Source organism: Piliocolobus tephrosceles, chromosome 14 (assembly GCF_002776525.5).
Source record: "Piliocolobus tephrosceles isolate RC106 chromosome 14, ASM277652v3, whole genome shotgun sequence".
In the NCBI taxonomy this organism is placed as follows: Eukaryota; Metazoa; Chordata; class Mammalia; order Primates; family Cercopithecidae; genus Piliocolobus; species Piliocolobus tephrosceles.
Window position 1 is genome coordinate 7,409,037 of NC_045447.1, and position 26,371 is coordinate 7,435,407.

The window sequence follows — 26,371 nt, forward strand, 5'->3', positions numbered from 1 at the left end:
TTTTTTGTATTTTTTTTTTTTTAGTAGAGACGGGGTTTCACCGGGTTGGCCAGGATGGTCTCGATCTCCTGATCTCGTGATCTGCCCGCCTCGGCCTCCCAAAGTGCTGGGATTACAGGTGTGGGCCACCGCGCCCGGCCAATTGCTGCCGTTTCCAAGTGGGTGTTGATTTGGGCTACATGGACAGGAGTGCCAGCCATGTGTGATTTTAGTGTCCTTTCTTGGGCAGAGGCAAAGGCAGGGGGCCAGGTGTGCTCACCCCAATTGATCGGCACCAAGGAGGAGCCCCGGGGGGATGGTGGGGTCACTGTAACTGACACCCAGCCTGGGAGGACAGTGGGAAAGAGGGGGCCGAGGACTGTGGGTGCAGGGACCAGCTCTTGGCACCAGAGGCCTGGGTAGGGGGCACACCCAAGGCTGCGGCCACCCTGGTCAGTGGACCCGCCACCAAGCGTGAGTGTGGACCATGGTGTCAGGTGCCGCCAGCGAGGGTAGGTCCAGACAGTCATGGGACTAAAGGCACAAGATGTAGTCGGACCCCGCTTTCTGCTGCTCACGGCCGCCTGGCCTCTGGCCAGGGTCCGAGCTTCGGCCCTGTCAGGGTGGGGCGCCTGGGCTTGGGGAGGGACAAGGGCATGCAGAGAGCACACAGTCCCCACGCTGAGTCTCGACTGCCCATCGTCCCATCAGCCAGGACACAGGGGCGGGAACAGCCCCTCCCGCCGCATCCTGAAGAGTCAGGGCAGGGCTGGGGTCTGGCTAGTTCTGTAAGTGGCAGCACTGGTTCCAGGCATCCCGGGGTGGGAGTGAGTGCTGGAGGCACAGCCTGGGGGATCCTCTCGGGATCCTCTCGGAGGCTGTCGTCTGGGCTGCCGGAGCTTCCTGTTCTCATTCTGGATGGTCCCTCTGAGCCTTTTGGAAGAGGCACAGCCGGGCACCTGTACATCAGCCCACCCGCCCCTGGTTGGGCGTGCCCACAGGCTGCTGGCATCTCCCCACCACCCCTACTGTGGCCTACTTCCCTGCATTTCCTGCCCCGCCCAGCAGGCAGACACAGGGCCCAGGACCCTGCCCCTCCTCCAGGGCCACCCTGCTGGCCAGACCTGCTCTCTCCCCCTCCTCCAAGTCTGTCCTGCCTCTCACCGGGTTGGGGTCCCCTGAGCACGGTGTCTCCTATGTTCCTTTGCCCTAAGGTCCCTGAGGGCAGAACCGTGACCTTGTGCCCGCTGACTTGGCTTCTGCAGCTGGTGCCTGGCAGGAGATGCTCAGCGGAATATCTGTGTGAATGAGAGGCTGGGACAGACCCCTCGGGAGGGCTGGGGGAGAGTGGAGGCCAGAGTCCGGGAGAGGCGCAGTGGAGGCAGGAGCCCTCGCCCAGGCCTGGGCCTCGGTGCTGTTACTCTCCATCCAGCTGGCACTTGCTGAACACCTATGTGCCAGGCCTGAGCTTATTCTCGGTGGATGGTCGTAGCCTGGGAGGAAGGTGTGGCTATGATCTCTGCTTTACAGATGTGGGTGCTGGGTCCCGGAGAGGTGGGGGTGCTTGCCAGGGCTCTCTAAGGCAAAGCTGGGGCCCTGGAACCCAGATACACAACCCCTGCCTTCAGGAACTCCTTAATGGAACTGAGCACTGAGTACGCCCAGGTCCCCAATCCCTAGGGCAGAGGCCCAGCCGACGGCCAATGCCAGCCAGGCATCCCAGGGGCCTTCGGGCCTGCTGGTCCCTCTAGCTCCCCTCCTCCTTCAGAAACAGGCTCCCGCTGCCCGTTGCCTTCTCAGGGGAGAGCCTGAGCTTCTGCCAGGATTAGGCCTTTGAAAAGGTGCGTGCTCAGGGTCCCAATATGCAGCCATCAATACGGCTCTCCACTGCTCCTCAGATCTCCCCAAGCCTGATCGAATTTCCCTCCGCCCCAAGCCGGTCACTCCTGAGGACTTTCAGATTTCAGAGCTGGGCCAGGTTTGAGGCAGCAAAGCACGAAAAAGGAGGTGTCATCTCCCTCCAGCTCCCTGACGTCAGAGCTGCCCAAACGCCGTGACGGACACATCCCTGAGGGCTCAGAGCATCGGCAAACGCTCACACGGCAGTCGCCTCGGGTCAGACTGGGCACCCAGGCAGTTCCGAGCGACTGAAATCAGGCTGCTTAGTAATGAAACTGGCAGCTTGCTGGTGCCGCGGCCAGATCTCTAACGCATCAGACTGACACAGATGGAGGCCAGCCGGGCCGCGGTAGCTGCCTTGGAGAATAAGCAGGAAAAGGCTTGTTAAACAGAAAGAGGGCTGGAAGGGCTGGGGAGGCCAGCCGGGATGGATTGTCAGCGGATCCTGTAAATACTCCAGGCAGCTCTGGCCGGGACCAGCGTGGTATTATTTCAAAGCAATTTAACCGATGGGATTCCTGACTCCCAAATCAAGAACGTTATTAAAATGAAGAACAGAGGCAGCCTGGGCATTCGTTGGTACCCAAGTCACACCCTGCCGGCTGTGGGCTCCTCGTCCTCCCCTGAGCAGACACTTGGACTCTGGTTTCCCAGCACCCCGACCCCCGCCCAGGCTTGTTTTGGGGGAGGGGAGCTTATTGAGGGATGAGGCTCTGGAGGCCAAGCCTGTGGTGTGTGGGGGTGCTCTTGGTTCTCAAAAACTGGAGGATAGGCTGGGCGCGGTGGCTCACGCCTGTAATCCCAGCACTTTGGGAGGCCGAGGCGGGCGGATCACGAGGTCAGGAGATCGAGATCATCCTGGCTAACACGGTGAAACTCCGTCTCTACTAAAAATACAAAAAAATTAGCCGGGTGAGGTGGCGGGCGCCTGGAGTCCCAGCTACTCGGGAGGCTGAGGCAGGAGAATAGTGTGAACCCGGGAGGCGGAGCTTGCAGTGAGCCGAGATCGCGCCACTGCACTCCAGCCTGGGCGACAGAGTGAGACACCGCCTCAGAAAAAAAAAAAACAAAACACTGGAGGATAGACTTTTGTTCAGTTTTGTTTTGACCTGGAAAAAGATATCAGGACCCTGCCCCCTCCCCACTTTATTTCACCATTGGGGAAACTGAGGCCCAGAGCAAAGTGCTGGAGGTGGGCCCCAAAGCTGACCTTCCTCCACCCCACCGCGATTCTTTTTTTTTTTTTTTTTTTTAAGACAGAGTTTCGCTTTTTCACCCAGGCTGGAGTGCAGTGGCATGATCTCAGCTCACTGTGACCTCTGCCTCCTGAGCTCAAGCGATTCTCCTGCCTCAGCCTCCTGAGTAGCTGGGATTAGGCTGGAGTGCAGTGGCATGATCTCAGCTCACTGTAACCTCTGCCTCCTGAGCTCAAGCAATTCTCCTGCCTCAGCCTCCTGAGTGGCTGGGATTACAGGTGCATGCCACCAAGCCTGGCTAATTTTTGTATTTTTAGTAGAGACAGGGTTTCACCATGTTGACCAGTCTGGTCTCAAACTGCTGACCTTAGGTGATCCACCCACCTCAGCCTCCCAAAGTGCTGGGATTGCAGACGTGAGTCACTGTGCCTGGCCTGCCACTCCCCCCTACCCTTTTTTTTTTTTTTTTTTTGTTTTTTTTGAGAGGGCCCAGGCTGGAGTACAGTGGCATGATCACAGTTCACTGCAGCCTCAACCTCCCAGGCTCAAGGGATCCTCCTGCCTCAGCCTCTCAAGTAGCTAGGATTACAGGCGCCCACCACCACACCTGGCTAATTTTTAAAAAATTTTGTGTAGAGATGGGGTCTCACTATGTTGTCTCGAACTCCTGGGCTCAAGCGATGCTCCTGCCTCAGTCTCCCAAAGTGTGGGATTTCAGGTGTGAACCACAATGCCCGGCCTGGAGTAGCCTCCTGAGCAGCTGGGATTACAGGCATGTGCCACCATATCTGCCTAATTTTTGTATGTTTAGTAGAAACTGGGTTTCATCATATTGGCCAGGCTGGTCTCAAACTCCTGACCTCGTGATCTGCTCGTTTCGGCCTCCCTGAGGAGCCATTTTGGGGGCCTGTGGGCATTTGGTCAGTCCCACCTCGAGCCACCACAAGGCTCTGGAGCCCCGGCTATTTTCCAGGCCCTGGGCCGGAGGCTGTTGGGGGAAGTGGGCAGCCAGGCCCCTGCCCTCCTGAGAGGGCAGATCAGGAGCAGGGTGAGAGGAGTCTCTGGGTGGGGTGGGCCCAGCTGTGAGTCCTAGGATGGTCGGTGCTAGCACCCCATCCCCATCTTCCCTTTGCAGGTGTTTCAGCGCCGGGAGGACGGCTCCGTGAACTTCTTCCGGGGCTGGGACGCGTACCGAGACGGCTTCGGCAAGCTCACCGGGGAGCACTGGCTAGGTGAGCACCCCACCTCCCGGCTCAAGTGGGCCTCCTCCCCATGCCTTCTGGACACAGCTGGGTCCCAGCCGCTCCCTGAATGGGTTTGGACTGGGTTTCCCGGCACAGCTGAGCCAGCTCACAGGTGTCGTGCGTGAAGGTGACAGGCTTTCAGAAGGAACCAGGCCAGACATTGCCAACGGAAGTGATTGGTGTGGGTGGGCTCCAAGTGCTCATAAAGGCTGAGGGTCCCACACGCCCTGGGAGGTCGCTTCCTGCCGGGGTCGCCCTGGGACCTGCTCGCTGTCCCGAATCAAGCAAGCTTGGGCAGGTGGGCAGCAGCATCCCAGGCAGCGGGAGGACAGAGGAGAACCCGGCACCGCCCTGCCCAAGGGTGCCAGGGACACCAGGCATGTAACTCCCAGGAGCAGCCAGTGGTACTCCCAGCCAGGGCTCCTGTTTGGGCCTGCAGGCAACCACACGCCTTCCCGCCACTGGGACACAGTCCCTGCCTGGCACAAAGTAGGCGCTCAGAAGGTTCTGTCAATATTATTATTTACCTTTAAATTCACTCAGTATTGCCGGGCGCGGTGGCTCACGCCTGTAATCCCAGCACTTTGGGAGGCCGAGGCGGGCGGATCACAAGGTCAGGAGATCGAGACCATCCTGGCTAACATGGTGAAACCCCCGTCTCCACTAAAAATACAAAAAATTAGCCGGGCGTGGTGGCGGGCGCCTGTAGTCCCAGCTACTCGGGAGGCTGAGGCAGGAGAATGGCATGAACGCAGGAGGCGGAGCTTGCAGTGAGCCAAGATCACGCCACTGCACCTCAGCCTGGGTGACAGAGCGAGACTCCATCTCAAAAAAAAAAAAAAAAAAAAAAAATTCACTCAGTATTTTAAAATTTTTTAAAGTCCTTAACATTTCACTATCTAAACAAAATACTCTAAACAAAACCTCTCCTAAAAGAATCACAACTTTCAGGTCTACCTATATATTTGGCAGGTGGCTGTGGCTTGATGTGAGGTGGATTTTTCTGGTTGTTCTTGAGATATAATTTACATACAACAAAATTCCCCGTGTGGAAGCGTATGACCCCATGGTTTTTAGTATATTCAGAATATTACATCCATCATCACTGGGTCCAGAACGTTTTCTTCACTCTAGAAGGAAACCCTGTGCCCCCGGGAGCCGTCACTCCCTTGCAGGTTTTGAATATACATGAAACGCACAGGTGCCGGGGGACGCATGCCCTGAGTGTCCTTTGGGCGGCCTCGAATGCCCCACAGTGTCCTCCTGCACTTAAGCCCCCCAGGGTGCATGTGGACATCCAGGGAGTTCCACAAGCTGTGGAGGTTCCACAACCTTGGGTGGGAGGGAGAGGGTGAGAAGGGTGAGGACATCCGGGGAATTCCCCTGTGCGGGGTCAGAGCTGGCGGGGGGAGGCTTGGGCAGGAAGGAGAGGGTGAGAAGGGTGTGGGCTGGAATGGCTGGCGGAAAGCACCACCTGAGGGGCTGAGAGCGCTGGTCTGGGCACTAGCCGGGGTCAGGGGGGCTCCAGGCCTGTAAGGACATTCAGTGACACCTTTGGGATGGTGGCCCCAAAGGCAGGGTTGGGGTGGCGAGGCGGGACCACCCCTCTGTGTGCATGGAGGCCCCTGGGAAAGATCTGCCACACATGGCCCCTCCTCACCTGGGCCCACAAGGGCAGGGCCCTTCCGACCTGCCGTGCCCTGGTCCCCAGGGGGTGCCGACAACAGGGAAGGTCACACCCCGTGTGGACTTCATGCCCACATCCCGTGCTGACCCCTGACCCACTGAGCGCCCAGCTACACACTTCCCATGCATCGCCCCCCAAACCTCACACCTACCTAGTTGGGGGCCCTGCTGTCACCCCCTCCTTTTAGAGATGAGGAAGTTGAGGCTCAGGAAGGGAAGGTCTCTTGTCACAAGCAGGCGTGTGTTGGGGTGGGGGGAGCCCCAGCAGGGTCCACACACTGGTGCCCAACCAAGCTCGCCTCATCCCCTGAACCTGGTGGATGGAAGGAGGGGAGATGGGGAGACCCTGCCTCAGGCTCCCCAAGCTGGGGGTAAAGAAAAGGATAAGGCGGCAGGGCTGAGGCACGCCCTCGCCACCACCCACCCCCTGGAGCAGCGGTGATGCCCGTGCTCATGGTATCTTAATTGAAATCTATCAGCAGCCGCAGATGGTGTGGGAGGAAGCATTTAAGCAGGTTCTGATTCCAGCATCCTGCAGACGAGGCCTGACAGGAATGTCAACAGCGCCGGTCCCTCCTCTGCCGCACCACCCACCCCATCCCCTCTCATTGAGTGCTTTGCCTTTTCCTATTGAGTCATGGGAGCTCTTTATATATTAAGGTTAGCGATCGTTTGTCCAATACACATGATAGGTATTAACTTCTGGCCATTTGTCTTTCAGCTCTTTCTTTTTCTTTTTTGGAGTCATGTTATTACTTATTTCCTAGAAATTTAAGATGTTTATGCACTCAGTTCTGCCACCCTTTTCTTTGTATCTTTTCTGGGTTTTAGCGCCTGCTGTCCTTTCCTTCCCTTCCTCCCTTCCTAGTTTTATTTTAAGTTTCCTCTATTTTTTCTTTTTTTTTTTTTTTTTGAGATGGAGTCTTGCTCCTGAGACAGAGTCCAGGCTGGAGTGCAGTGGCATTATCTCGGCTCACTGCAACCTCCATCTCCCGGGTTTAAGCTATTCTCCTGCCTCAGCCTCCCGAGTAGCTGGGATTACAGGCGCCCACCACCACGCCCGGCTAATTTTTGTATTTTTAGTAAAGACAGAGTTTCACCATATTGGCTAGACTGGTCTCAAACTCCTGACCTCGTGATCTGCCCGTCTCGGCCTCCCAAAGTGCTAGAATTACAGGCGTGAGCCACCACGCCCGCCTTTTCTTCTGTTTTTCTAGTGTTGTTTTAGGTTGAGAACTTTAGTCCAGCCAGAATCCACTGGGGTGGCCTTGTGAGGTTTAGGGTCTTACTGGTTTCCCGTCCGTTTCAAGCCATCAGCCCTCTTTCTTGCTCTCTGGGATTTGAGCTGGGAGCTGGTGAAGGAGCTGGATCAGGGGCCCAGGGAATCTAGGAAGAACAGCTAACATGGCTGGAGGCGGTTCTGGAAGGAGGGGGAGAATGGGGAGAGCTGGAGAAAGCCAAAGAGCAAAGGCAGGGAGGGAGGAAGGCAGAGAGGGAGGCAGGGAGGGAGGGAGGCAGGGAGACAGGGAGGGAGGCAGGCAGGCAGAGAGGCGAGGGAGGGAGGAGGTGGCATGGACTGGAAGAAGGATGGAGAGGAGCCCAGGCCCCAGGTCCCCACACACCCCTCCCTCGGGCATCCTGCACAGCAGCCCCCAGGACACCACTCGTGAAGCGTCACTCAATCCAGAGGAGTGGCTAAGGGAGGCCTTTGGGCCCCAGTGGCCATTTAGTGGTGGGAAAAGGAATCTTCCAGCATCCCCGGCAGGGGCGGCCTCCCTCTCTCCCTATTCCTGCATCGTCTGGTTTGTTCTGGGTAAGGTCTGAATAGCAGCAGGGAGTCGGGGCCCTTCCGCCTGGGTTCAAATCCCAGCAGTGCCACTCACCAGCTGTGTGACCTGGGCCAGCTCCTTAACCTCCCTGGGCCTCATTTTCCTCCCCTGTAAAACGGGGAGTAATACGCACTCCTTCCCCGGGGCCTTGGGAAGCAGCAGTCAGCACCTGGATAATGTGTGCAGTGGGCCAGCCCTGCCAGAAAAGCTGCCCAGGGATTCTGTCATTAAATTGGACTCACTCTAATTCCACTGGATTCACTCATCTGCACGAAGGGCTGAGAACGGTGCTGGGCCCTCGTGAGTCCCGTCCAGGTGGCGGCTGTTGTCATGATTACCTCCCGCCTGCCCTTTCGTGGATGATGCTCTCCTGGCCCCTCACGTCAGTCCTGTGCTAGCCGAGCCGGGGCCCAGAGAGGGAGAGCGGCTGCCCTGAGACTCCGCAGCAGGAGAGTCAGGGAGGTGGGACACCGGGTGAGACCCCAGGCTCTCAAAGCCCGTGTTCTGGCAGGTCCTTCGGGAGGAACGTGGGTCGGGCGGTCAGCTTTGCTGTGACTCCTCCCACAGCAGCTGCTCCTGGTTCCTGGACCTGGTGACTGGGACCAAAGCCTTCTTGTCCAGGCGGGATCAGGGAGGATCCGTACAACCTCCAGCCGGCACACACTGACCCCGGGAGGTGTGGAGCCGGGGAGAGGCAGGCAGGAGGGAGAAGCGGACGGAATACCACTCGCTGCTACCAACTTGTAAATCATTGCATTAAATGCCCTCTTAATCCAGAGTAATCACACCAGCAGTGAAGCACCTTGGGTGTCTGAGCACATGTGTGTATGTGGGGGAGGCCTGGCGTGAGACCCCGGGCATGGGCAGGGCAGAGCTGAGGTGGGGCGGGGACAGCAGGAGGGAAAGAGTGGGATGAGGGCACAGAGCCGGCCTAGAGGGATGAGGGTGCCGCCTCCTGCCTCCCATCCATTAAGTCAGTGCTGGGTGAGCACCATTGTGCCGGGTCCCAGCCCAGGCACTGTGGTCAGCAGTGGTCAGGTGGACCCGCCACTCTCATGGGGCTTCCGCGCTGGCGGGGAAACAGCATGTGCAAAGGCCCAAAGGCCTGGTTTAGAAAATGCGAACACCGGATTCTGTCTGGCTCTGGCTGGAGTCTGGGTAAGGGGTGCTGTCATCCCACCTCCTCCCGCCTCCTGCAGTCCTCCCGCCAGCTCAGAGCCCCAGCGTTTGAAAAGCATCACAGCTCCACTTACAGGGAACAGAAAACCAAACATGAAATCCGTCGGTCCTCAGTGACTTGCCCAACACAGGCCGGCAGGAAGAAGGAAGTAGCCCAGGGCGGATGGCATGTGCTTGGTGGCTGTCCCTTTCTGTCCGCAACTGCATGAGCTCAGCTGTCATTTATCATTTCTCCCTGGGATTCGCTTCCTACGCCCCTCAGCTTCTCCCACCATTTTCTCCCTGACTTCAGGCCTCAAGAGGATCCACGCCCTGACCACACAGACTGCCTACGAGCTGCACGTGGACCTGCAGGACTTTGACAACGGCACGGCCTATGCCCGCTACGGGAGCTTCGGCGTGGGTTTGTTCTCTGTGGACCCTGAGGAAGACGGGTACCCGCTCACCGTGGCTGACTATTCCGGCACTGCAGGTGAGACTGCAGCCAAGGCAGGGATGGGGAAGGGCATGGCCTGGGAGGACGGAGGACGGAGGAGGTCCTGCCCTCCAAAATGATCAAGGCTCATGGATTTTGCCCCCTTTGAAAGTAATCAGGTTTTTGAAAAATAACAAATATTGAGGGCCGGGCGCGGTGGCTCAAGCCTGTAATCCCAGCACTTTGGGAGGCCGAGATGGGCGGATCACGAGGTCAGGAGATCGAGACCATCCTGGCTAACACGGTGAAGCCCCGTCTCTACTAAAAATACAAAAAACTAGCCGGGTGAGGTGGCGGGCGCCTGTAGTCCCAGCTACTCGGGAGGCTGAGGCAGGAGAATGGCGTAAACACAGGAGGCGGAGCTTGCAGTGAGCTGAGATCTGGCCACTGCACTCCAGCCTGGGCGACAGAGCGAGACTCCGTCTCAACAACAACAACAAAAAAAACAAACAAATAAAACCACACAAAAATTGATAAACTACCAACCCACATCACAATCAGAGGCCTGAAACCAATCTAAAAATTTTTTTCCAGTAATTTTTCAAATTGAAAGAGTGAACAAGACAGAAAAGGGAAAATTTTCATCCTTACCAAGGATTCCTTAATCCCTGTCTTCATCAGCTGATTCCGTTGCGTCATAAAAAATGAGCTTCTGTGAAGCTACCGTTTGTTTTTTCATAATAATGTGAATTATGCCCTTTGGCCCTCTGGGGTCAGGGTCAAGGCTACTCGCCTCCACCTCCAAGTCCTTCTCGGTCCTCACCCCTGCAAGGCGAAACCAGCAGAGCCTGGACTGTTTTCCCGTTTTGCAGATGAAGAGACTGAACCCAGAGCCAGGAATCAGGAGACCCGGGGTTCGGGTCTGCTGGGTCTCCAAAGTGTGGTGGCTGGACCCACTGGGCTGGGTTTCCCCTCTCAGGCCGAGGAAGGGGAGGCAGCAGAGGGAATGTGGAAAAGCCGGGGGCGGGATAGAGACCGCCTAGACCCAGGGGCAGCCCCAGGCACGCCCGAGGAGGGACTGCGTGCGTGTGACCTGCATGGACACACCTGGGTGTGGAAGGGCAGGTGTGCGTGCACGCGTGCACACCAGTGTGTATGTGTGAGAGCACGTGCGCACATGTATGCACTCACGTCCAGGTTCACGTGCAGTGTCTTGGTGTCTGCTCACACATGCAACACCAGGGGGCGTACCCGTGCCCCCCGTGCCCACATCTGTGTGCACCCCTGCGCAGGCGACTCCCTCCTGAAGCACAGCGGCATGAGGTTCACCACCAAGGACCGTGACAGCGACCACTCGGAGAACAACTGCGCTGCCTTCTACCGAGGCGCCTGGTGGTACCGCAACTGCCACACGTCCAACCTCAACGGGCAGTACCTGCGTGGTGCCCACACCTCCTATGCCGACGGTGTGGAGTGGTCCTCCTGGACCGGCTGGCAGTACTCACTCAAGTTCTCCGAGATGAAGATCCGGCCGGTCCGGGAGGACCGCTAGACCGGTGCATCTTGCCCTTGGCCCTGCTGGTCCCCATCGCCCCATCGCTGACCCCACCTCACTCCTTCGTGAATGTTCTCCACCCACCTGTGCCTGGCTGACCCACTCCAGCAGGGAGGGGCTGGGCCATCCCTGACACGAAGCCCCATGGGCTGGTGAAGTCACACATCACCTTCTCACCGTCGCTAACTGATCTCTTGCCTCTGTTGATGGGGGCTGGCAAACTTGACGACCCCAACTCCTGCCTGCCCCCACGGTGGCTCCCGTGCTGTTTGCCGTCCCCTGGCCAGGATGGTGACGTCTGCCCCAGGCAGCCCTCTGCTCTGCCCACCCAAACACCTGGCACTATGGGGACAGAGAGCAGGGGCAGACAGCACCCCTGGAGCCCTCTTAGCGGATCGTGGGGAACGTCAGGTCTTTCTGAGGTCAGGTCTGAGGCCAGTGTCCTCCAGCCCTTCCAGTGCCAACCCTCACCCCCATTTCCCTGGTGCCCAGATAACCCACCTCTCCCCCCAGGGCCTCGGCCTGGCTGTGGGCTGGGTGGCCCCATCCTACCATGCCCTGAGGCCAGGAAGGGGAGCTGCTACCTTTGGGGACCCATGCTCTAAGGCTGAGACCAGTTCCATGGAGGCCACCCACCCTGTGCCTCGGCAGGCCTGGGGTCTCCAGTCCCCTTACCTGCTATACCCACCTCCTCTCTGTCTCAAATGAGGCCCAACCTATCTCCCACCCACCGCCATCCCATTTCTCCTGCCTCTGGAAGGTGGGTGGGGCCCTGCACCGTGGGGCTGGGCTGTGCTAATGGGAAGCTCTTGGTTTTCTGGGCCGGGGCCTAGGCAGGGCTGGGATGAGGCTTGTACCACCCCCACCACCAATTTCCCAGGGACTCCAGGGTCCTGAGGCCTCCTGGGAGGGCCATGGGGACAGCAACCCCCTCCCTGAGGCCGCTGTCTCCATGGGGAGGCCAAGTCCTGCCAGTGACTGTGGCCATCTGGACCCAGGCCAGGCCCAGCGAGTGGTCAAGGGGCAGGACCAGGTCACTGGGCAAATGGGGTCGAGGGGACTGGGGCACCAGACCAGGCACCACCTGGACACTTTCTTGTTGAATCTTCCCAACACCCAGCACGCTGTCATCCCCGCTCCTTGTGTGTGCACACGCAGAGGTGAGCCCCACAGGCTCTCAGGACCAGCAGCTGCAAGGGCAGGGCTGGAGCCGGGTCCTCAGCTTTCTGCTCAGCAGCCCTGGACCCGCGTGCATTGCGTCAGGCCCAGGCACAGGGCGGTTTTTCCAAGGCACCCCGATGCGGGGCGTCTGAGAGGGCTGGAGTCAGCCTGGGGAGCTGCTCAGCAGCCCCTCCTGAGGCAGGAGGGGAGGTGGCTTCCTCCAAAGGACACCGATGGCAGGTGCCTGGATAGTGTGGGGTTCTGTTCTCCCTTCCCCTCCCACGAAAGTTTGTGCTTAAAAAACAATAAATTTGACTCGGCACCACTAGGGGGGCGGTGGGAGAGGCCGTGTGACCTGGCGTCTGTTCCAGCGCCACCAGGTCATCCACATGCGCAGATGTCTGCAGCGCTTCCCTCTGCCGTGGCCCTGGGCTGCCCTGCCTGCTGGACAGGACCTGGTCCCTGCCCTCTCAGTCCTCAGCTGGACGCAGATACAGCCAAGAATCAGGCGGTGGCAGCCCAGTGTGGCTGGGCTGGTGGATGGAGCAGCCCAGGTGCGGGGCCACGAGGGGCAAGATGTGGGTAAAATGATCACACGAGATTCAAAGGGAAATCCCCCCTCAGCTCCTCTTCCCACCCTCTAGAAGCCAAGGGAGCCCACCCAGACCACCTGGGTTCCCAGGGCACCCTGCCACATTGCAGAGGCCAGGTGGAACTCAAGTTCTCATCCCAGGAGCCCCCACCGACAGGCCCCAGGCGGGAGCTACCAGCCTCCCCATGCCGGCGGCTGCTTAGAAAGTGCCAAGCGCTTTCTGATGTGTCATCAAACAAACTCCTGGTGAGTGTGAAGTTAATGGACTCGCAGATGTGTGGGTACAGCAGGAGGCACCGGCACCCTCGTGCCAGGGCTTGGCTACGGAACAGATGCACCATGGCTGGAGCCTGGCAAGGGGCCAGGGGCAAGTGGAGGGGGCCTTTGGGAGCCTGTGGTCCAGGTCCAGGCAGCATCCGTCCTCAGCAGCCGGCTGCACTGGAGATGCCTGTCCTTTCTAGAGCCCTGTTACTGCCCTAGAGCACCAGCCCCTGTCCCAGACCAGGAGCGGGCACACAGCCCCACCAAGCACCAGCTGAATGGGCACAGAGCTTGACATGGTGGGGAGGGCCCAAGCCAGTGCACTGCCCACCCCCCAGGGGCACGTTCAAAGACTGGCACTGGGGAAAAACGGTCCCTGCGCACCTGCTCTGGGCCATAGCCTCTCACCCCAGCCCCGCAGAGCCTACAGTCTGATACCAGTGCAAATGGCTGTCATCTGAGACTGGAGGATGGGGATGCTAGGCGAGTCCTGGGCGAGGGACAGCTGGAGACCTGTGGGCTGACTGATCAGGCCAAGGGCTGGTGTGTGCACAGGGTCGCCTGGGACCCATGGGCCCCAAACCCTGTCCCTCGAGGCCCAATTTGAGGGTGGGTGCTTGCGGCCCTCCATCCCATAATGCCGCCTGACTGAGCCTCCTCCTGCTTCTTCACTTGAGGGGAGTAAGCTGAGTGGGAGGGTTCTCTGCATCACCACACTGGGACCTGGAGGCGGTGCACCTGCGCCGTTGCCTCTCCACGTGCACAGGCAAGTTCTGTGGATCAGCAAATGGCCTTCCTCCATTCCCCTAAACTTCGCACACATCTCAGAGAGTTACACCAAAGGCCACCCAGCTGACTGCCTTGAGCACCAGGGTCCAGAGGATGGAAGGACTCTTGGTTTCCATGCTGGTGGCCTCAGCACATTCAGCCGGAGATAGGAACGGAGCTATGAGACGTTCTCATACGGCTTTCCCCTGCAGCTGCATGTAAATCGGTTTTATAATGTTTGTCTGTGGGAGAAAAGCTGTATCACCAGCGCCCCCCTCTTCCTGGTCCCCCTTACCCTTCCTGCCACCTATCCTCATCCACACAGGCCTCTGGCTGGCTTGGCTGGGGCCAGAGCCCTGGAAGCTGGGACCAGGGTCTCCGGAGGCCCTGTCACCCAGGGGCGTGTCTGACCAGGCAGAGATTTGGAGGATTGTTGAACCATCTCAAACCATGAGGACGCTGACTCCAGGAAGAGGAAGGAAGAGGGGAGGTACCGTTTGTGTGAGATGGGGGGACAGGGGACATGAAGAAGGCCCGTGGCCAGCGGCAGACCCCTGTCCTGTGACTTCAGGAGCAATGCACCAGCAGGAGGACCCAGCAGAGGACACACAGAACCCGGAACAAGGAGACAGGACACTAAGCGTTGACCTCAGCAGACCAGGCTTCCCCAGGGCCTCCATTTCTTCATCTGCTTTCAGAGAAAAGGGTGTCCCCAAACTGTGTGGCCCAAGCAGCCGGCAGGACTTGGCAAACCCAGAGGGCTGAGGTCAGGCCTCGGTGCAATTTGTGGGGAATGTGGGGGAGCTCTGGCCCAAGGCTGGCCACGTTGGCCCCCTGTGCGCTGACAGGTGTGTGCCTCGGGCCACACAGCGCTGGACAGGGCTGCAGAGGGAGCTCAGAGGGCCAGCACAGTGACCGGTGGAAGAAGCCTGGTACGGGAGCGTCGCTAGGAGAGGCTGTGGGTGCTTGGTGTCTGTGCGTTCTGTCTTTAATAAAGTCTCGTGGTGACCCGGCTCCAGTCTCTGCCTCCAGCCCAACTCCATGCCTCATGTCAGAGCTTGAGTGGATCAGAGACCCATGTGTTCCAGGACTGTCTCTTGCTCTGTCTCCCCTGAACTACCCCCCATCATTATTTTTAGAGACGATCTTGTTCTGTCACCCAGGCTGGAGAGCAGTGGCACAATCACGGCAAACTCCTGGGCTCAAGCGGTCCTCCCACCTCAGCCTCCTGAGTAGCTGAGACTACAGGTGCGCAATACCACACCCAGCAATTTTTTTTCTACTTTTTGTAGAGATGGGCTCTTGCTATGTTGCCCAGGCTGGTTTTGAACCCCTGGGTTCAAGCCACCCTCTCGCCTCGGCCTCCCAAATTGCTGGGATTGCAGGCATGAGCCACTGCACCCAGCCACCATTTTTATTAGAGCAGCCAAAAGGCATTTCCCAGATAGCTTTGGACCCACTGGGGCTGCTCAAGACCCTCTGACTGGGCCAGTTCTGGGCTTTGCAAAGACGGCCTGGGCTGGTCAGGCGGACGCAGGACCTGCCTCCTGCACAAGCTGTGCCCAGTGGGGTTGGTCCTTCTGGGCCTGGGCTCTGGAGGATGAGCCCGGGGCCTGGTCCATCGGTGCATCCCTCCCGGGTCCCCAGGCTGATAAACTATCCCGTGGGTCCCTCCTGTGGCTGGGGCTAGAGTTCCAAGGAACTGAGACACTTTATTAAGAACGAACAGTCCCCAGTGGCTATTTATTCATAAAACCAATTTGAGGCTTACAGATAAAACAATCCCCGGAGTTTATTTAATAAAATCCAATATTTATTGAGTGCCTGTGTTGGAGGTACTGCACGGGGCCAGTAGAAAGAGCAGCAGTGGTGATGCCCTGTGCTTGGCCTCCGCCCGGCACCTGTCGGGGGCAGGCAGCCGGGGAGTCTCACAGCCCCCTGTGCAGCCAGAGGTTTCCAAGTTGGGGTTCACAGAACACGAATCCCTCTCTTCCCTCCACCACGGACTCTCACTCAGCCAGCATAGTGCCCGCTGCTCTGACAGCTTGAGGGGGCAGAGGTGGGGGGCAGAGGAGGGAGGGGCAGAGGTGAGGGGGCAGAAGTGGGAGGGGCAGAAGTGGGAGGGGCAGAGGTGGAGACTCTGGGGATGGGACTCCTGAGCCAGGCTGCAGAAGTCACTGATCATGGCCACCTGCCTCCCACAGGCCACACGCACCCCAGGTGCAGGTGTGCCCAACTCAACTCCTTTCCTGCAACCACCAGACCAGCCTGAGGCAGCTCCTGGAAAGGTTCAAGGACTCACGTCACAGAGGTCCTCAGACAAGGATCCATGCATTTACGCAAGAAATGGTGCCCAGCAGCGTGGGAAGCGGCTCCCCAGGGCAGGAGGGGTTCAGCCGGCAGAAATAGAGCGGCAGTTGCCAACAGCCCCAAGGACCCGGGCTTAGTTGGGGGCCACCACCCTGTGCCCTCCCCAGCAGCAGTGAACACCGCCTGAGAGGGCACCATGCCACCCCGACAACCCCACCCCACCACACAGGCACTGCGGGCATCCCCAGCCAGGCGGGCAATTGGAAGCTCAGTGAGGTGGAGGTTGGCTGTGGCCGAGTCTGGTGTGGAACCCAGTTCGGGAGTGACACGTGGTTAAAGGGGGCTGGAAGGGAGGGGTCTGTGAGCTGAGCCAGGGCCTGGGCTTAGCACAACCAGGCACTGTCACCCCAGTTCCAGCCTCCTCACTTTGAGAATCCTGGGCAGGCGCTGCTGGTCAGCTTGGCCGTGCGGGGACCTGGCCTGGATCTGTGTCTGGACAGCTTCCCAGGGAACCCCACAGGCTTCGGGGGTGGCCCACTGACTCCACCCCCAGCGGCTTCCTGCACCACCAGCCCCACCACCCTGGCACCTCGCCTCCCTGCATTACCCGACAGCATGAAAAGCCTCCAGCACTGGAAGCCGCCCCGACTGGCACTGCCACTCTTGGACTGCTCTCGCCCCGGCCACCCTGTGCTCCCAGGCAGCCCCAACCCTGCCCACCTGGGCTGGTGGTGGCAGAAACAGTGGCACAGTTGTCATCCCCCAGTTGCTCAAGTGGTGGGGGAACCCAGATGCTTCCAGGGGCCCAGGAAGGGCATCTGAAAGCGATTTTTCCGTCCGGGAGTTCCAGGGGTGGAGGGGACCAGGCAAGGCCCTGGAGTTGGCAGGTTTGGTGCCAAATCCAACACCTGACGGGCTCCAGGCACCCCGGTCTGCTGGGGGCAAGCGGGGACCTAAGGCTGGGGAACATGTGGGCCATGTGGGGACCCTGATCCTCACCCCCAGCATTGCTCCCACCCCAGACCCGCCCCTCACATGCAGGACGTTCTGTGGCCCCCACTCAGAGCCACAGACCTCAGTCCTGAAAGAGGACTCTGGGCCCTGGTGGTTTCAAAGCAGAACCTTTTCTGGGAGCCCAACATGTCACACACAGGAAAGTGGGGCTTGGCCTGAGGGGCAGAGGGGCGCGTGCGAGGTAGAGTGGTGCGTGTGGGGTACGGGGGTGCCTGAGGGGCAGAGGGGTGTCTGCAGGGTAGAGGGGTGGCCTGTAGGGGAGAGGGTGGCCTGTAGGGGAGAGGGGTGCCTGTGGGACAGAGGGATGCCTGCGGGGTTGGACCCCACATTACCCTCCCCAACTTCCATGGCCATTCCTAAGGAATTCTGCAAAGCACAGCTTGGGAACCCGAACCTCATTTTACACCACAGGGCACTGAGGCACCCAGAGGGCAGGCATTCGGTTCAGGCTCACAGCATGGTAGGGACCCACCCTGAGAGGCACCCCATGGATAACTGGCACTCGCTGTCAGAATCAACCAGCACTAACCAGGGAGACAGAAGGACACCACACCTGCCATCTCACAAGCGCGCGCACGCGCGCGCGCACACACACACACACACACACACACACACACGACAGGGGCACCTCAGCCATCAGAGGCAGCCCCGGCCTGGGGGATGGAAGCCGGTTCTGGCCAGCACAGCTCAGTCACCAGCTTCAATCCACAGACCCTCCGCTTGAACCTGGGCGCTCAGCCCTGAAGGGGGATCGAGATTCCAACGCCTTCCTCAGGTCGCTGGGGAAGTGTCCACAGGCTCTCTATTCCCACGACTTCTGACCCCCGAGCACCCCAGCTGCAGGGGTAGGTCAGCTGGGTGAGGGCCCCTGGACTGGGGGAGGTCCTCTGTGCTGTTTCCGACAGTGGTGGGGTGGGGCCGCCTCATCACGCACCTGCCTGCTTTCAGTGGAGGGAGAATCTCTGCCGGGCAAGGAGCAGAGGCTGGGTCCTCCCGCTGGCCTCCCAGAGGTGACCCTCTGCGACAGTGGGGGGCCGCCCAGGGCACGGGGCAGGAGGGGCTGGGGGCCACAGGCAAATGCTCCACTGCCGTCCGGGGCATCTGTGGTGCCCCCTTGGTTGGTTCCTGGAGAACATGCTGCCGAGGGCTCTACCTGCCGGGGAGGTGCACCTGGCTTAGCCGTACAGTCCTGTGCCTCTGAAACACGGGCCTCATGGGTTTCTGTGACTTTCCTGCCCGTGGGAGCCATCCTGCTAGCTGGGCAGGTGTGTCGGGGGTAGGTGTCCACCCACCCCATGTCCTCTCCGGAGAGTGAGGGGCCGACCCAACAAAGGCAGGACCCTTAGGGTGATGAAGGGTGGCCTCGGAACCCCCACCAAGGGACTCGAGGGTCTGTGTCCGCAATGTGCAGTTAATGATGCTGTCCGTTCTCCTCCAAAGGGCAGCCCGCCTGCCCTCTCATCAGACCACATCCTGTGTTGGGTTTTTTTTTTAATCAATGCAGCCAGCACTGCCCCCTTCACCACCAGCGTCCCCAATGGAATCCCAGGGTCAGGAATGCGCAGCAGGCTGTCGGCACAGCGGCAAGCACGCTGCAGGCCGTATAAAGCAGGCAGAGCCTAGGGCCCGTGCCTCCTGGACGAGGACCCAGAGCAGCTCTGCCCAGCCCAGCCCCGGAACCCAAGAATCCACCAGCCAGCCCTCCTGGGAGCAGTCCCAGCCACACGGTGAGCACAGCTGCCCTGTCCCCAGCGGGAACTCCAGCTCAGGCCCTGCCCGGGCAGGAGCCAGGCACGGGCAGAGGGCACACAGAAGCACAGGGAGGGAGGACCTGGAGAGGGAACACCAGTGCCTCACCTGCCAATGCCCGGAGCAGCACAGATTGGTCATGACTGCCTTGCCAGGGCTGGGACCCAGCCTCACCCTTGAGCTCTCCCTGCTGCTTCCCGGCTGCGGGGCCTGAAGCCCTGACTCGCGCTGGGGCCCCCTTTCCAGTGATGAACACCCCCCGTTTCTACCAGATTCTCAAAGGGGTGCGTGAACCCCTACAAGGGGTGAAGGGGTCCAGGGCCTGCTCTGTGTCAGGATGTCTCCTTTCTAGACACCCAGCGGCTACTCCCAGGTGGATTTATCCACAGGATGGAACGGTCCCCAGTCCACATCACAGTCGGCAAAGTGCTTCCTGTGCGGAGGGAATGGGGCTGGGTCCCTGCAGAAAACCACCTCGTGGAAGCCCCACTCCGTGCCCTGATGGGAAGGTTTTCCTGGTGGTATGTGAGGGAGGTCGCTCCATCCCTGGGGGACGAGAGAAGCTTAGAAGAACTGGATCCGGGTAGAAACTGGGGTTGCGTTTATTATTATTATTTTTTTGAGACGGAGTCTCGCTCTGTCGCCCGCGCTGGAGTGCAGTGGCCGGATCTCAGCTCACTGCAAGCTCTGCCTCCCGGGTTTATGCCATTCTCCTGCCTCATGAGGCCTCCTGAGTAGCTGGGACTACAGGCGCCCGCCACCTTGCCCGGCTAGTTTTTTTTTTTTTTTGTATTTTTTAGTAGAGACGGGGTTTCACCGTGTTAGCCAGGATGGTCTCAATCTCCTGACCTCGTGATCCACCCATCTCGGCCTCCCAAAGTGCTGGGATTACAGGCTTGAGCCACCGCGCCCGGCCGCCTTTATTTTTTAGAAAGCTTCCTGGCTGAGCTCACTTCTTTGAAATGTGTTCAAGGGAGCCATTTCTGGAAAGGGCTCTGGGGACTCCTGTACTGTCTTCTCCAGGGCCGGTGCTCTCTATTCTAGCCTCAGTTTGACTCAGCAGAGGACAAGCCAGCTCCAGCTCCCCCGCCGTCATTGTGAAAAAGGCTTCCTCTGCCGGACAAGGGAGCAAGTGCTTCCAACGCCGGTTCATTCCAGGAGGATGGGTTTCAGATACCCCGAGTGCCATGTGGAGTAGAGTAAGGACTTAGGGCACGCCTTCCGGAGTCAAGCCCAGTTAGATCTGGGACTGAACTCCAGCTCTGGCACTGATAAGGCCATGAGATCTGGGGCAAGTCACCTCAGCTGTTTGAGCCTGACGCCACCCCTGCGAAATAGGAGGGTTGGGAGGACCTAGCAGATACGTATGCTTCTTGAAGAACCGTCGGCCGTTACAATTGTGAATTCAGAGCCTCCACTTTCTAGCTGTGTGGCCTGGGCACAATCTCAGTTTTTCTGAGTTGTGTTGCCTGAAAAAGTGGGACTGGCAGGACCTACCAAGCAGGATGACTAAGAAGATGAAGTACAATCACGTGAGAGCTCTTAGCTTGGAGCCTGGCAGACCTGTGGTGCCCAGGCCCCAGCGGCGTCTGCACGCTCCTTCCCAGGTGCGTGTCCGAATTAGGCCAGGACCATCAAATCTGTTTCTGGCTTCCAGGAGCAACTGGTTCCCACGTGAGAGAGACATTAGCAGGCTGTCCCAGCTAAACGGCATAGCTAGACCCATTTAGTATTAAGTTGAAAACTAAGGGAGATTGATGCTTTTAACTTTCCACCCCACAGTTCTGCAATGATATGGCTATTTTATAAGAGAAAAATGAGCATACATTTGCTGACTCTCCCGGGGCCGCCTGGGCACTGCTCTGCCATCCAGCAGTGGTGGATTTACAGTGCTCAGCTGCCCAGGCAGGCAGATCATGGGGACTGCAGGAAAAGAACCGGCCTAATTGGTACAGTCACCTCCAGATCCTGCTAATAAAACAGTGGCCTAGTCCCAGTACTGCTTGGAAGCCGGCCTCAGCTGAGCCCTGCTCACACCTATGCTGGCGGCCTGTCCCGGGGAAACACTTTGGTGAGTTGCGCTTGGCCACATGTTGCAGCTTGTAACTCTGCCTCTTTCCTCTGGGTCAGATGGTAAGGTCCTACCCCCTGGTCTGCCTCCTCCTCTTGCCGCTGGGCACCTGCTTTCCTCTACTGGACAGAAGAGAGCCCACAGACGCCATGGGTGGCACTGGAGCCAGAGAAAGCTGGGCCGACCTGGCCGAGGGGCCCCGACCCCACTCTGTGTGGGGCTCCTCTCGGTGGCCGAGAGCTTCACAGCCACAGGCCCTGCTTGTCACGGCCAGGGGGCTGCAGACATCGGGCAGAGAGCATGCTGGCTGCAGGTTCCGCGTCGGGAGGCAGGATGAAGGCAGCGAGGCCAATGACCTCCTCCCTGCCAGAGGGGTGAAGGCCAGCGGCCCGTTAGGGAACCTGGCTGAGGAGCTCAACGGCTACAGCAGGAAGAAAGGCGGCTTCAGCTTCCGCTTCGGTCGGCGGTGAAGGGCCAGGATGCCTTGGAAGGGTTTGCTTCTTGGACTCACCCCCGTTGTCTTCAGATCCTGCCTTCTCCCCCAGTCTCAAAGACCACGACACCCAGATGGTGCAGGCACGGTTACGATGAATGATCCATGGTAGGACAGGTCAGGTGTGTGCTTACTTTTGATTTCCAACTTTGCTGAAGCGAAAAAGTAGGCAGTGTCAAAAAGGAGGCTGTCTTGGCTCCTCGGTCGTCCCAGCCTCTCTCTTCCCCTGGGACTCTGACTCGGAGCAGCCCCCTGGCCCCAGGGGCACGGAGCTGAGGCTGTGGCTGGGCCATGAATGTGAATAGCAGAGCCAGGCAGCGGGCTGAGGGCTTACAGTTGGGTAATCAAAGTTGTGACAGTCTACAGGGACAACTGCAGCTGACATCAGAGTGCAAATGAGTACATTCCACTGGGTACAGAGGATGGTTCTGAAAGTTAAAAACGGGAAAAAAGAACCCAATCCCCTTCTCCATCCCTTTAGCACCAGATCCCCCTGGCAAGAGCCCCTGCTGTGGTGTGCCTTCCCCTCTGACGGCGGCCCTTCTCCGTAGCCCAGTGTTAGCCCGGCCAGAAGTCTCCTGGGAGATGCATTGGGAAGGAATACGTTTTTGCTATAGCAAGGTTGCATTTCACTTGTTCAAATTCAGAATATGTCGTATGTATCTTTTCAAATAAAAGTTGTGACAACTGCAAAACCATACTGGAATGCTGGCCGCCCCCACAGTCCAGGTTCTGGGTGCCTTGCCTTTGGGGAGATGGAGCTCCTGTTGCCTGGACCCAAACACCCCTCCCCTAGATTCCCGTAACTGGCAGTTGGTCAAAGGTGCAGAGGAACACAATACATGTGCTTTTCCCTTCCACTCAGCTGCTCCTTCCCAGGTTTCCTAAGAGCAAGGAGCATTCGGAAAACAATTTCTCTGCGCCGGGGAGAGCCCACGCTCAGCCGGGAGTGGCTGCAGGCCTGAGGCCAGGCAGAGCATCCATTTCAAACGCGCCTTTGGTGTCTTCTGCATCCCATCCCGTGTCAGAGGCAGCCGTCGGATGCTGCTCACTCCCGGGCTGGCTTCCGCTGCTGAGATGAGAACTTACATTGATGTTACTATGGCAACCCCTCCCCTCCTCCTTTCGAGCTGCAGCTTGCCCCTGTTCACAATTGAATAATTTCCCATTGAGCTGTCACAATTAATTGGTGGAGTTTTATTAGCCTTTTAGAACCACACTGGGCTGGGCCCAGCTTGGCACCTTGGAGTACTTCACAGTGTTTTCCATGCTATTAGTGACTTATACTCCTCAGTAGCAGCTCTCAATCCTTGGCAGCCAGAAAGCCACTTCATTAAGGGGTGACAGATCTGAGCCACAAAGAACCAACCTGACTGGGGAGCAGAATGGGTGCTGAGATGGGAGAGAACACTGGAGTCAGAACATCACCTGGTATGAAAGCTGCCGCCTTCTCCGGGAGCTCCTCACCGCTTCCCCACCGCTTCCCACACAGACACTGAGGACCCCTAGGCTTGGCGCATGTGCCCTGAGTCTTAGGGCTGCTGTGATGGGGACAAGACAATGATTCCTGAGGCTGGTGGGGGTGGGGGTGTGGGGCACATTGTTCTCTTGGGCTCTGCCGTTGTCCGAGGACAGTCGTTCAGGATGCCTGCTGCAAAGGGATGTTGTCACCGCTGGCTAACATGACACGGATGGGGACGGACACATCCCCGGGGTCCTTGCTCTAAGGACGGCCCTGGCACAGGGTGAACAGATCCGCTCACCGTAGGTGTGCTCATGCACCCCATTCTGCTTGACTCAAGGGAGGGGGAGGCAGTAAGCTAGATCAATCCCTCCCTTGGCTCATTCACGCAAAGCAGCCCGAGAATGTGCTCACCAGAGACCGGGTGAAACACAGCAGGCTGAGGGCAGAGGGATACCCTGAAGCAAGGTCTCCTGGCCACCCGTCACTTGCCAACTTCTGCACCCTGAGCAAGGAGTCACCCACGGCCAGTACTTTAGAGAACACCGAGGCTGGACCACCCTGCACATTCCACAGGCTATTTGGGGATGCGCTGGCTGGTTGTTAATTTAGCAGAATTAGATTAACCTTGATGGAGAAACCTGAGATAAAGAACACGGGGGTGGGGGACGCCTTCAAAGCAGTGGATATGCTGTCATTATGCGTTTATCCTTTTTAAAAATCCAACAAAGCTATTCTTTCCAGTTTGCTTGTACACTTGAGCTCAATAGCCCTGAAAATCCGATCAAGCTGCTAAGGGCATTGCTGTCAAATCAACTCCCGCTGGGCTTGGCTAGGCTTCCTCTTTAACCCCGTGCCCCGCTGCCATGCCCACCATGTCTGTCAAGGTCTTTGGGCCTCTCATGCCACCCCAGTGCCCCCTCAGCCCTCGCTCTCTCCACCCCAGGTAAGATTACCCCTCTCCAGGAGGGTGAAGGTGATACTCCAGAAAACATTTATTTTGGAAGCAGAGAGATGAAGCTCCCCTGAGCGGTGCTGGCCCACTCCACCTGGCCCAGCAGTTCCAACTCCTTCAGCCCAGAGCACCTGCGAGCTGCCTGCATCTGCTCATTACATTTATCCAAGACACAAGGCGGTCTTCATCTTGGTGTGTAGATCTAAAGGTATTTAGCTATCAAGATGAATGGAAAATATTTGTCTTTTCCTGTATGTTTGAAATATTAATAAAAATATTTCAGAAAATAACTCCAAACAAAATAGGCTCCTGGGGGCAGCCAGCCACAGACAGCTGCTATAGTTATCAAGAGGGAAGCCACCTCATCCTAACTTTGCCCAGTGCCAAAGACGCTGCTTGACACATTTCACTGAAGAGCCCAAACCTGACACGGTACTTTCCAGACTCTGGGCGGGAACGGGGTCATGCCCTGTGCTGCTGGTGCTCCTCCAATCCATAGCTCCTTGGCCCCTCAGAAATGCCCTCCCAGAAAAAGAGCTGAGAGAGTTCCCTGATTACAGCAGTGATATCAACTGGAGTGTGGGGGCAGGGGAGCAAGACGTTAGGTGACCCCCAGGGACAAGGGCAGTGCTGACAGGGACACTATGGTCAGTCTGGTTTCACCTAATGTCTTCTTGTATGAGGACATTTAGAGTTTGCTTCCCCAGGGCACTCCAGGAAGGCCTCCTGTAAATGATCTCTGCCGCCCAAGTTGCTGGGCTGGCTATAATATTTGGCTGCTGCTTTTCCACTGTGGAGGGAGGAATCCGGCCCTGGGCACAGCTCTCTCCTGGTCTTGCTGGGGCTGTCTGCACTGTCTACAAATTAGGCTGCCATGGTAGGCACCAGCTGGTACATGCTGTGTGACCTTGGCAGAGCTGCTTGACATCTCTGAGCCTCTCAGCTTCCTTACCTGTCAAAGGAGGACAGTAACAAAAACTCCTTCATTAAAAAAAAGTGGTGGGCTTCACTGGGCGCGGTGGCTCACGCCTGTAATCCTAGCATTTTGAGAGGCCGAGGTGGGTGGATCACGAGGTCAGGAGATCAAGACCATTCTGGCTAACGTGGTGAAACCCAGTCTCTACTAAAAATACAAAAAAGTAGCCAGGCGTGGTGGTGGGCGCCTGTTGTCCCAGCTACTTGGGAGGCTGAGGCAGGAGAATGGTATGAACCCAGGAGGCGGAGCTTGCAGTGAGCCGAGATGGCGTCACTGGACTCCAGCCTGGGTGACAGAGCAAGACTCAGTCTCAAAAAAAAAAAAAAAGTGGTGGGCTGGGCGTGCTGGCTCACACCTATAATCCCAGCACTTTGGGAGGCCAAGCTGGGCAGATCATGAGGTCAAGAGATCAAGATCATCCTGGCAAACATGGTGAAACTCCATCTCTACTAAAAATACAAAAATTAGCTGGGCGTGGTGGCGGGCACCTGTAGTCCCAGCTACTTGGGAGGCTGAGGCAGGAGAATTGCTTGAACCTGGGAGGCGGAGGTTGCAGTGTGCGGAGGTTTCGCCATTGCACTCCAGTCTGAGAGACAAGAGCAAAACTCTGTCTCAAAGAAAAAAAAAAAAGGAAAAAAAAAATTTTTTTTGAGACTTACTCTGTTGCCCCAGCTAGAGTCTAGTGGCGTGATCATAGCTCACTGCAACCTCCACCTCCTGGGCTCAAGCAATCCTCCCACCTTAGCCTCTTGACTACTGGCGCATGCCACCATACCCAGCTAGTTTTTGTATTTTTTGTAGAGATGGGGTCTATGTTGCCCAGGCTGGTCTTGAACTCCCGGCCTCAAGCAATCCACCCACCTCAGCCTTCCAAAGTGTTGGGATTACAGGCATGAGCCACCCTGCCTGGACTTTTACGAAAATGTCTAATACCTCAGGCTGGTGTTTCATAAATAATAACAATGGACCTCGAAGGCAGGACTCGAAATGACCTAGGAAACTGCCGGGTGTGTGCATATAGGTGTATTTTTCTGGGGCTGGGATCCAGTTTTCATTAGGTTCTCAGGAGGTTTTGTGACCCAGAAAAGGTTCAGAAACCACTGTCTTAGGATGTCTAGACCAAACTAAGCTTTTTAAGCTCAGGTGACACCCATGAAAGATGCCCATTCGGGAGATGAGAGACGTCTTCCTCCACACTGCCCCAGTGTGGCCAACTGGCCTCACGTGCAGAAGCTGACTCTGGACACACAGCCTCAGTGATTAGCGCTGGGCATCTGACACAAGGAAGTAGCCACCAGCTGTGGCTGTCACCAGAGTTGTCCTATGTCTTCGTTCAGACCTGGGAGGAGCAGCCATTCAAAGGACAGCCCTGAGAAGCCCCAGGCTTGGTGGATCTGGTGGCCAGCTATGGTTCAACCGACAAGGAAACTGGGGGCTCCAGCCTGGTTTTGTCCCTGTAAAATGAAAAGGGGAGAATCTGGTGCCTGGCACTGCTCATAGCCACTCACTGTGAGTGCCCTATGGCGGGCGCCACCAGCCCCGGCCCGGCTGGAGTTCCACCTGTCACCTGCCGCACA

The 26,371-nt window shown here is 57.9% G+C and overlaps 2 protein-coding genes across 2 annotated transcripts in view; both read left to right on the forward strand.

The window, feature by feature from the left end:
* Window positions 1-11,712, forward strand: part of FIBCD1 (fibrinogen C domain containing 1) — a 36,818-nt gene extending 25,106 nt beyond the window's left edge. The window contains exons 7-9 of the mRNA XM_023217232.1: window positions 4,210-4,306; window positions 9,305-9,484; window positions 10,720-11,712. Of these exons, the coding sequence (XP_023073000.1) occupies window positions 4,210-4,306; window positions 9,305-9,484; window positions 10,720-10,979 (537 nt within the window). The 3' untranslated portion in view covers window positions 10,980-11,712. The remainder of the gene's footprint in view (window positions 1-4,209; window positions 4,307-9,304; window positions 9,485-10,719) is intronic.
* Window positions 11,713-17,700: 5,988 nt separating this feature from the next.
* Window positions 17,701-22,101, forward strand: QRFP (pyroglutamylated RFamide peptide). Its single transcript, XM_023216933.1, has 3 exons — window positions 17,701-17,933; window positions 18,529-18,815; window positions 20,968-22,101. The coding sequence occupies exon 3, from the start codon at window positions 20,968-20,970 to the stop codon at window positions 21,376-21,378; it is 411 nt and encodes a 136-aa protein (XP_023072701.1). The 5' UTR covers window positions 17,701-17,933; window positions 18,529-18,815; the 3' UTR covers window positions 21,379-22,101.
* Window positions 22,102-26,371: the final 4,270 nt, after the last annotated feature.

What these genes read in the sequence shown, in the direction of transcription:
- QRFP (XM_023216933.1), top strand. Translation starts at nt 20,968, where the DNA reads ATGGTAAGGTCCTACCCCCTGGTCTGCCTCCTCCTCTTGCCGCTGGGC.